Here is an 11,739-nt window from a genome sequence, read left to right as displayed (position 1 = left end):
TGGAAGAAAAAAACTAAAATCTGTAAGGGTGGATGGCAGGTTTTGTATTTAAAAAGCCATAAGGAATGGTAATGGAGATAATAATGGAACATAAAATGCATCCATGTGTGGTCTCTGCAGTTGGATAGCAGCCATCCAACTGGACAATGAAGGAGAAAAGTAAGGCGAGGCAAAACCAAACTGACTTAAAACAAAACTGGAGACAAATATTTACAATCTAAAATTGTTGAACTCAAAGTTGAAACCAGAAGGCTGTTGCGTATCAAGTTGAAAGCTGAGGTGTCATTGAACCTCATTGGAACACTGCAACAAACCAAGGAGAAAGACTGGTGTGGGGCCAATGTGGAAAATTGAAATGACAATCAACAGGAAGCTTGGTAACATAGCTGGGACTAAACAGAAGTATTCCACAAAACATTCATTCAGTTTCTGTTTCTCCTCACCACTACAGAGGGCATCAAATTGTGAGAAGTAAATGCAGTGTATACATTTGTAAGAAATATAAGTAAATCACTTAATCACTCAAAGGAATATTTGGGGTTGTGGACAGTGAGAAGGAGGGATGTAAAAGAATAGGGTCTGCATCTCATGCCTTTGCATGGAAAGGTACCATAGTAAAGGAGGTGATTGAGGAGTGGATTAGCGCATCACAGAGGAAGCAGTTCTTACAGTATGTTGAAAGAAGCAAGCGGGAAAAGGAACATGTGGTGGTGGCATCACATTGGAAGTGGAGCCAATGTTCAAGGATGATATTATGAATATGGAGGTTGGTGGGATGGAAGGTGAAATAAGAGGAAACTGCCCTTTAACGTTTTCCTTCTCCCTCTCTCCCTCCCATTCTCACTATAATTCTGGGAGTCAGATTAAGTGTTGACAGCAGGATTCATGAACTAGGGTGGATAGTGTGGAGGACTCTATTAATCATGCTGGGGATGTGGAGGAATGCTGAAACTAATACTCTTCAGAAATAGATCAGATAAGGTACAGTGTTAGTGTCCCTATCACTGAATCAGGGGGTCTATATTCAAGTCCTACCTTTACCAGAGGTGTGTAACATCATCCCCGAATAGTTTGATTCGAAAATATCAATAATCCTGATAACATGAACTCAGATTCCAATTAGGCATTTTAAAAACTTGAATTCCATTTTGAAACTTAGACAGACAGCTGCTGTTCCAGTGTTTGTTTCAGGCAGTTTATCATTTTTAACATGAGGGGTCCCATCAAAATATTCATAAGCATTATGCACATTTGACATCTAAAACAACAGGAAAAACACAACTGAATTTCAATCCTGACATATCTATTGACAAATCCAAAGGCTGTTTTTTAAATGGTTTTATCTAACCATACTCACGGGGTGATCTATTTGAATACGTAAGTTCCTCAGTTTATCAAGGCCTTTGAGCATCTTTCCGTTGAGTGCACACTCCTGGTCCTTATCTTTCCTATCAAGTTGCAATACCGCACATCTATATAAGTGAATTGCATTAATTGATAGGAATGTTCCTCTGTATCCTAAAAAGAAAGCTTTACCTTCTCCTGCCCTCTGCTCCCCCATTTCCATCCTATGAGACTCTCCTAATATACCATCCCTCTGATTTACCAGTCAGCCAGCAACCCTTCCTTTGGTGTCAACCAATGACCACCTAATGACTGAACCTCTGCTCCCGCCTCCTGGCCCAGCTGCTGTTTCCCATGTGCTTTGTGTGAGCAGCTGCCCAATGAGGATACCTGCCAGATATACTTTGTCCAGATGTCTTGATACCGAGGTCAACTTGTGGGATCAGGAATATGACTGGTGTTTGGCCTAACAACTCTTCTGAAATCCTGCTTTGTTGAAATTGGTGTAGGCCTGGAATTTCCTGTGTCTTTTCAGCAGAATTGCACCTAAACAATTTTCTCAATCATTTATATTGCTTCAAGACTGATTTGTTGCAATAATCCAACAGGATTAATTGGAAATCTATACAAATTCTCAATTACAAGATCACTGCAAAAATTAGTATAAGCATCATAGTGATTGAGAAAATTCCAGGGCAATAGTATCTGGGCTTTCCCCTTTCTTGACACATGGGAAATAAATTCTTGAGCTGAAAAACTAAAGAAATTGGCAAAAATATGCTGCTGTCTATGAAAGGTTTGCTCAGATTTAGCTAATCTTTTCATTGTTCGACACAATGTGGTCTATGTACAACCTATAAACCTACATGCTATGAATTTTCTTAAATGGTTCAATTTTTAACATTGAATCTCTATCGGCTTGTTCTTTCTTTCGACAAATGTTCACTTGGACGTTCAAGATAGTATGTTCTTCTTTTAAAGATTTAACATTTATCTTTATGCATCCTCCCAAAACAAGTGGGTTCAGATTTTCTGATGGCCAGATAGTCACTTCTGTGGGGCTGCATGTCAGGGCTCCAGAGAAGTACCAATATATGAGCAATACAGTACAGGAACAGGCCCTTCGGCCATCCAAACCTGCACTGATGCATTTTGTCCTTCCACACTAAAACTGTCTCCGCTTACAGGATCCATATTCCTCTATTCCCTTCCTGTTATGTATTCATCTAGATGCTTCATGAATGCTGCTATTGCGTCTGCTTCCACCACCTCCTCTGGCAACGTGATCTAGGGCACTCTGCACCCTTTGTGTGGAAAACTTGTCTTGCACATCTCTTAAATTCTAGTACCCTCCCACCCTGCACTTGGAACCTGTGCCCCCTAGTAATTGACCTTCCATCCCAGGGAAAAGCCTCATACTTTGCATTATATCCATGCCATTTGCAATCTTATAAACTTCTATCAGGTCGCCCCTCAACCTACTGTTCCAGTGAAAACAAACTCAGTCTATCCAAACTTTCTTCATAGCTAAAATCCCCCATAACAGGCAACATCCTGGTAAACCTTTTTTGTAACCTCTCTGAAGCATCCCCATCCTTCTGTTAGTGTGGTGACCAGAACTACATGCAATATTCCAAGTGTGGCCTAACTAAAGTTCTATAAAGATGCAGCATAACTTGCCTATCCTTATACTCAATGCTCCTTCTAATGAAGGCAAACATGCCATAGGCCTTTTTTTTATCACCTTATCCAGCTGTGCTGCCACCTTCAGTGATCTGCGGACCTGCACACCCAGATCCCTTGGCACATCAATTCTTCTAAGGAGTCTGCCATTCACTGTATAATTTTTACCTGTATCTGACCTTTCAAAATGCATCAGTTCATATTTGTCTGGATTAAACTCAATCTGCCATTTTTCTGCCCATGCCTCCAACTGATCTATATCCTTCTGTATACTCTGACAATCCTCCTCACTATCCGCAATTCCACCAATCTTTGTATGTGATTTTGGAGATTTGTAGCTGAGGTTGTAAGTTGCTCACTGAGCTGGTAGATTTGGTCTCAGACATTTAGTCACCATGTTGGGTAACATCAACGCTGAACCCCTGGTGAAGTGCTGGTGTTCCGTCCTGCTTGATATTTAAGTGTGTTAATCTGTTATGGTGGGTGATAACATTTCTGGTTCTTTTCTGAGACGTTGGTGAATGGGGTCCAAATTGATATGTTTGTTAATGGATTTCTGGTTTGAATGGCACGCCTCAAGGAATTCCCTTACGTGTCGATGTTTAGCCTGTCCCAGGATGGAGGTATTGTCCCAGTCGAACTGATGTCCCTCTTTGTCTGTGTGTATGGAATATAGTGATAGTTGGTCATGTCCTTTGGTGGCTAGTTGCTACTCATGTATCCTGTTGGCTAGTTTCTTGCCCATCTGTCCAATGTAATGTTTGTTGCAGGTTTTTTTATGACGTTCGTTCTGCTGGCTGTTGGTACAGGTTCCTTTAAATTAATCAGGAGCTGTTTCAGTGTGGTGGTAGGTTTATGGGTTACCATAATGCCTAGGAGTAGTCTGGTTGTCATCTCTGAGATGACTTTAATGTATGGCAGGGTGACTAGAATCTCTGGGTGTGTTGTATCTTCCTGTTTGAGTCTGTTGTGTAGGAATTGGTGGACTGCCCTTATGGGGTCCCCATTGTTCCTCAATACATTGTATAGGTGCTCTTCCTTGGCTTTTCATAGTTCCTGGGTGCTGCAGTCTGTCATGGCTCATTTAAATAATGTCCAGTTGCTGCTCCATTTGTGGGAGTTGGGATGATTGCTCCCGTAGTTGAGTATCTTGTCAGTGTATGTGGTTTTCCGGTAAACGCTGGTCCGCAGCTCTCCATTGGCTTTTTGATCTACTGTGATATCTAGGAAGGGGAGTCTGTTATGATTCTCTTTCTCTTTGGTGAACTTTATACCGGTAAGGATGTTGTTTATGTGTTTGTGGTTTTCTTCTAATTTGTTGCGTTTCGTAATGACAAAGGTGTCATCCACATAGCAAACCCAAAGCTTGGGCTGGATTGTGGGAAGGGCTGTTCATTCTAACCTATGTATAACTGCTTCTGCTAAGAGTCCTGATATTGGTGATCACATTGGCATCCTGTTGATTTGTTTGAAGATCATGTCGTTGAAGGTGAAGTGGATTGTGAGGCACAGGTCTACTAGTTGGAGGACACTGTCCTGGTTGATGGAGTTGCTGCTGTCAGGTGTTTGTATCCTTGGTTTGTCTAGCAGTGAGGCCAGTGTTTCTTTGGCCAGGGTAATGTTTATTGATGTGACTAGGGCTGTCACATTGAAGGAAATCATGACCGTGTCATCCTTTACCTTGGTGTCTTTGATGATGTTAAGGAATTCCTGGATGGAGTGGAGGAGTGGCTTTATTTCATCTGCAATCTTAGTAATTAAACCAGCCACATTTTCCTCCAAATTATTTACGTAAATCATGAGCAGTAGAGGTCCCAGCGCTGATCCCTTTGGAACACCACTAGTCACAGCATTTCTCTCTTTACATATGCTATCTGATACTTACTTGTCCAGACAATTAGCAGTCCTTAAAACTTAGCTGCGCTCTGACTTTAGTGTATTCCACGTGCCTCGAGCAAGGTGCGCATGGAAGTGTCAACGTTTATTTTAATGAGCTCATCTTATATTATCAAATTTCATAAATCTCCTTGAGACCCAATGTGCATCATGTCCTACTGTCACTGTTAGGACCACATTATCAGCCTCACCAATTTATGGCAGTACAGCTAACAAATCTTCTTACTTGAGAATGGACAAATGCCATATGTTACTTGTATAATAATAGTATCAAGCACAAGTGATAACAAATGATGTGTTACACCTCATAGCATCAGATATTTATAACTGAAGGACTAAACATTTTCTCAAGAACACAGTGCATCTTTAGCACATTGTCACCAGAATGTTGTGTTCCACAATTTCAATGAAATTGAGACATTATCTTTCCAACTGTTCAGGCTAATTTTACTGGTGAATAGTATCCCTTGGCAACTATATATTTCAGAGAATTGCAGGCTCACTTCAAACTATTCATTCATTAAATTAGCCTCCTGTTTTAACCTCTTCCTTGTACATCTTTTTGAGTTGAAGATGACCATGCTTATTATGTGGGATGCTTTGGCATAGTTCCAATATCTGGATAGGTGTCTGCTGAGGCCAGTCTGTGCCTTGAACATTCTGCAGGTTTGCTAGGATATCACAGATCTTTATATTTTGATTGAGATGCTGGTTTAGAATTTCTTGTCCTGTCTTTTTCCCTCTGCCTCTGATGTTTGCTTGCCTGTGAAGGAAGCAATATACTTCAATATATCTCAAAAATATTACATAGATATTTCAACAAAATTTGGTGTACAGATAATGTAAGCCCCAAAAAAGACATTATTAGTTTTTGGTAACGATCTGGACTCAGATTCAGGATTGAATCTTGGATCATTTTAAAAGGATCTGCCTGTTAACATTTTGAGATAGAGAAAGTTGACTTTTTTTTCAGAATGTTGTTGGTTGTTTTAGAATGTCTCCGCTACTGCGGTGGAATTTATTACAGCAGTTGAAAAGTGAGCAGTGTTTTCAGAGCAGGTTATTGGACTGCAATGAGATGGAAGCTTTTAATACAAAGATTTATTTTCAGCTGTGTAGTTGGAAGTCACCAACATGGAAGGAAAAAACTTAAAGCAAGAACTGTGTAATTATAATAACTTCAAGCTAACATGACATGACAGAATTTGGATTCTTCTAAATACCTCTTCACTTGTTTTCCTTTTACCTTTCTGTTTACAGAATTGTCATTGTCATGATAATAGACTTATTTTGAAAATTCAGTTATGCATTTTAAGTTGTATAAAAATAAGCTGAATTTATTTTGTTCTGTAATTCACTCATGGGATGTGGTATCACTAACTGGGCAATCATTTATTGTCCATCCATTGAGAAGGTGACCAAGGTGGTGCCTGTGTCCAACGTTGCAAAATCAGTGGCACTTGCCCCACTCTCAATCATTTCTAAACTTCCTGAACAGACAATATGCCCAACTGACAGCTAACTTACTGCTCTCATGGTTTTAGGCCTTTAAATGTGAACAGCCATCCTGCAAGAGATGCTGGTCAATCAGAGACCTAGTAATGCCATCAGGAGTGTTGAATGTTGCTGGTACTGCAGGAGGCCCAGAGTAACCACATTGATAGAGGCCCATAGTGAAGAGATAAATACACTGGGCTGACTGAGGCTAGTCAGTGTGCCCCCACCGAACTTCACCACTAACCTTTAATTAACAACTTAAGCATCTTGCCAGGCCTCTGAGTTGAAAGCCATTCTTGACTTTCCTTGCCTTTGAGTTAATTGCTGAGGTGGGGGAGTGTGGAGCAAAAGTGGACAGAGGTATATTGTTGGGAAGGTTGCAGGTTCTCTACAAGATGCATTCCCAACCAACTACACAGCATTGGCAAGGCAAAAGTGAGGACTGCAAATGCTGGAAATCAGAGTCTAGATTAGAGTGATGCTGGAAAAGCACAGCAGGTCAGGTAGCATCTGAGGAGTAGGAAAATCGATGAAGGGCATTTGCCTGAAACGTCGATTTTCCTACTCCTCAGATGCCGCCTGACCTGCTGTGCTTTTCCAGCACCACTTTAAACTACACAGCATCACCCTGTCCAGATTTTCTAGTTGCTCTTTTGGCAAGCAGGGGTTGGAGATTTAAATTCAACCTGTGGGATGAAACAGCACAGAACGGGGCTGCCCAAACATTATGATTTGAGGGGTATTCCAATTACCACTCCTCTGTTCTTTTAGAATCATAGAGTAATACAGATGTACATTATGCAAATAGACCCTTCAGTCCAACTTGTCCATGCCAACCAGGTATCCCATGCTAATCTAGTCCCATTTGCCAGCACCTGGCCCATATCCCTTCAAACCCTTCCTATTCATAGACCCATCCAGATGCCTTTTAAATGCTGTAATTGTACCAACCTTAACCATTTCCTCTGGCACCTCATTCCATACACACACCACCCTCTGCATAAAAAGTTGCCCCTTAGGTCCCTTTTATATCTTTCCCCTCTCACCCTAAACCTATGCCCTCTAGTTCTAGACTCACCCACCCCAGGGAAAAGACTTTGTCTATTTATCCTAACAATGGCGCTCATGATTTTATAAATCTCTTATGAGGTCACCCCTCAACCTACGACGCTCCAGGGAAAACAACCCCAGCCTGTTCAGCCTCTCCCTTTAGTTCAACCCTAACAACATCCTTTTAAATCTTTTCTGACCCTTTTCAAATTTCACAACATCCTTCCAATAGGAAGGAGACCAGAATTGCACGCAATATTCCAAAAATGGCCTTAACAACATCCTGTACAGCCGCAACATGCCCTCCCAACTCCTGTACTCAATGCTTTGACCAATAAAGGAAAGCATACCAAATGTCTTCTTCACTATCCTATCCACCTGTGAGTCTACTTTCAAGGAGCTATGAACCTGCACTCCAAAATCTCTTTGTTTAGCAACACTCCCTAGGACCTTACCATTAAGTGTATAAGTCCTGCAAAGATTTGCTTTCCTAAAATGTAGCACCTCCCATTTATCTAAATTCAACTTCATCTGCCATTTCTCAGCCCATTGGCTAATCTGATCAAGATCTCATTGTAATCTGAGGTAACCTCCTTCGCTGTCCACTAAACTTCCAATTTTGGTGTCATCTGCAAACTTACTAATCATACCTCCTATGTTCATATCCAAATCATTTATATAAATGACGAAACGTAGTGGACCCAGCACCGGTCCCTGTGGCACTTCATTGGCTACAGGCCTCCAGTCTGAAAAACAACCCTCCACCACCACCTTCTGTCTTCTACCTTGCTAACCAGTTTCCCACGGGGAACCTTGTCGAACACCTTACTGAAGTCCATATAGATCATATCCACCACTCTGCCCTCATCAATCCTCTTTGTTACTTCTTCAAAAAACTCAATCAAGTTTGTGAGACATGATTTCCCACGCACAAAGCCCTAATCAGTCCATGTCTTTCCAAATACGTGTAAATCCTGTCCCTCAGGATTCCGTCCAACAACTTGCCCACCACCAACATCAGGCTCAGTGGTCTATAGTTCCCTGACTTGTCCTTACCACCCTTCTTAAATAATGTTACCAAGTTAGCCAACCTCCAGTCTACCAGCAGCTCACCTGTGACTATCAATGAGACAAATATCTCAGCAATCACTTCCCCAGCTTTCCATAGAGTTCTAGGGTACACCTGATCATGTCCTGGGGATTTATCTGCCTTTATACTTTTCAAGACATCCAGCACTTCCTTCTCTGTAGTCTGGACATTTTGCAAGATGTCACCATCTATTTCCCTACATGCTATATCTTCGATGTCCTTCTCCATAGTAAATACAGATGCAAAATACTCATTTAGTATCTTCCCCATCTCCTGTGGCTCCACACAAAGGCTGCCTTGCTGATCTTTGAGGGGCCCTATTCGCTCCCTCGTTACCCTTTAATCCTTAATGTATTTGTAAAAACCCTTTGGATTCTCCTTAACTCTATTTACCAAAACTATCGGATGTCCCCTTTTTGTCTTCCTGATTTCCCTCTTAAGTATACTCCCACTGCCTTTATACTCTTCTAAGGATTCATTTGATCTATCTTGTCAATACCTGACATATGCTTCCTTCTTTTTCCTAACCAAACCCTCAATTTCTTTAGTCATCCAGCATTCCCTATACCTACCAGCCTTTCCTTTCACCCTGACAGGAATATACTTTCTCTGGATTCTCGTTATCTCATATCTGAAGGCTTCCCATTTTCCAGCCGTCCCTTCACCTGTGAATATCTGCACCCAATCAGCTTTAGAAAGTTCTCGCCTAATACCATCAAAATTAGCCTTCCACCAATTTAGAACTTCAACTGTTCGATCTGATCTATTCTTTTCCATCACTATTTTAAAACTAATAGAATTATGGTCGCTGGCCCCAAAATGCTCCCCCATTGACACCTCAGTCACCTGCCCTGCCTTATTTCCTAAGAATGGGTCAACGTTTGCACCTTCTCTCGTAGGTACATCCACATAATGAATCAGAAAATGTTCTTGTACACTCTTAACAAATTCTTCTCCATCTGAACCCTTAACACAATGGCAGTCCCAGTTTATGTTTGGAAAGTTAAAATCCCCTTCCATAACCACCCTATTATTCTTACAGATAACTGAGATCTCCTTATAAATTTGTTTCTCAATTTCCCATTGACTATTAGGTGGTCTATAATACAATCCCAATAAGGTGATCAAGCTTTTTTGTATTTCTTAGTTCCACCCAAATAACTTCCTTGGATGTATTTTCGGGAATATTCTCCCGTAGCACAGTTTTAATGTTATCCCTTATCAAAAATGCCACTCCCCCTCCTCACTTGTCCTTTCTGTAGCATTTGTATACTAGAACATTAAGCTGCCAGTCATGCCCATCCCTGAGTCATGTTTCTGTAATGCTATGATATTCCAGTCCCATGTTCCTAACCATGCCCTGAGTTCATCTGTCTTCCCTGTTAGGCCCATGCATTGAAATAAATGCAGTTTAATCTATTAGTCCCACTTTGTTCTTTGCTTTGTTCCTGCCTACCTTGAATGTTTGACTCACTTCTTTTCTCAACTGTACCAGGTTCAGATTGATCTCTTTACTCACTATCTCCCTGGGTTACAACTAACCCCACCACCTCCCCCCCCCACCCCCCCAACTCCCCCCACCCCCTCCTAGTTTAAATCCTCCTGAGTAGCTTCCAATTTCGCAACCAACAACATTTATTGCAGATATATTCCTCAGTAACCCTTAAACTCTCCCAAAACTCCCACATCCGACAAGAAGAGCATATCACTCTATTAAAGGCCAGTTTGCCCCTTCCAATTCAGGTGCAATCCATCTTTCTTGTACAGGTCACTTCTACCCCACTTCTACTTCTACTTCTCTGAGATTCCAATAGTCCAAAAATGTGAATCCTTCTCTTATGCACCAGTTCCTCAGCCACGCATTGATCTGCTCCATCCTCCTAATCCTGACCTCACTAGCTCATAGCACCGGGAGTAACCCAGATATTTCTACCCTCGAGGACCTCCTTTTTTAATTCCTGCCTAACTTTCTGTATTCTCCTTTCACAATCTTGTGCTTTTCCCTTCCGATGCCATTGGTACCAATGTGTACAATGACCTCCTGCTGGTCCCTCTCCCCATTGAAAATATTCTGCACCCTCTCTGAGACATCCTTGATCCTGGCACCAGGGAGGCAACACACCATTCTGATTTTTTGTTGCTGGCCACAGAAACGTCTCTCTGTGCCCTTGACTACAGAGTCCCCTAACAGAATTGATAGCGTAGAACCCGATGTACCCCTCATTACATTTGAACCAGTCTTGAGACCAGAAACTTGGCTATTCTTGCTACAATCTTCTGAAAGTCCACCATCCCCTACATTTTCCAAACCAGTATACTTGTTTGAAATGGAGATAGCCACAGAGAACTCTTGTACTACCCGCCTACCTCTCCTACCTTTCTTGGAGTTAACCCATCTACCTGACTATTTGTGGATTTTCTCCTTTCCTATAACTGCCATCCATCACACCCCCAGCTCTTGAAAATTTTTCATTGCCTCTAACTGTCGCTCCAACCGATTCATTGAATTTGACAGGATTCGCAACCAACAACATTTATTGCAGATATATTCCTCAGTAACCCTTAAACTCTCCTGAAACTCCCTCATCCAACAAGAAGAGCATATCACTCTATTAAAGGCCAGTTTGCCCTTTCCAATCTACAGACCCAGACAATAGCACCGTCTTATTGCTCTACAAAACACTGCTCCAGGCTAACTTAACACTTATTGCTTATATTTTTAAAATTTAATCAAGAGACAAATCCCAATAAAAACAAATAATCAAGAAAGAACCCACTCTACTCACTATTGTAGATTTACAGCAAGGCTTTACTTAAAACTATTTACTTATCTGTTTTTGTGCTTTGACCTCTCCCAAACAGGTTCCTCCAATATCAGTTGTGAATTTTGCTGTTTGTTAAGTTTTCCTGGACACACTCCAATACTTGAATTCAAACAGTAAAGGGAATAACTGTACAGGTTCACTGCTGTGTCAGTTAACAGTGTGGGTTTCTTTCTGTATCTCCCTTACAGACCACGTGCTTGCTTGCTTTATCTTTCTCCCTTTTAAAAGTGCTGCTGTTTTGACTTTTTTTGCCAAAGTTCCAAACAATTGCAACAGCATATAAAACACTAATTACTGCTCCTGGAATTTGAGCAAATCACCTCCAACACCTGAAATACCTCCAAAAAAGGAGCA

The 11,739-nt window shown here is 41.3% G+C and overlaps 1 protein-coding gene across 1 annotated transcript in view; it reads right to left on the bottom strand.

The window, feature by feature from the left end:
* Positions 1–4,813: 4,813 nt before the first annotated feature.
* LOC122555495 (T-cell immunoreceptor with Ig and ITIM domains-like) overlaps positions 4,814–11,739 on the bottom strand; it is a 52,226-nt gene continuing 45,300 nt past the window's right edge. The window contains exon 7 of the mRNA XM_087992876.1: positions 4,814–5,686. Within this exon, the coding sequence (XP_087849002.1) occupies positions 5,637–5,686 (50 nt within the window). The 3' untranslated portion in view covers positions 4,814–5,636. The remainder of the gene's footprint in view (positions 5,687–11,739) is intronic.

This window comes from Chiloscyllium plagiosum, unplaced genomic scaffold (assembly GCF_037043375.1).
Source record: "Chiloscyllium plagiosum isolate Xiang-an unplaced genomic scaffold, Cpla_swu_hap1 HiC_scaffold_12, whole genome shotgun sequence".
In the NCBI taxonomy this organism is placed as follows: domain Eukaryota; kingdom Metazoa; phylum Chordata; class Chondrichthyes; order Orectolobiformes; family Hemiscylliidae; genus Chiloscyllium; species Chiloscyllium plagiosum.
The sequence above is the reverse complement of the archived record's forward strand: the minus strand, read 5'-3'. Positions and strand labels throughout refer to the sequence as shown.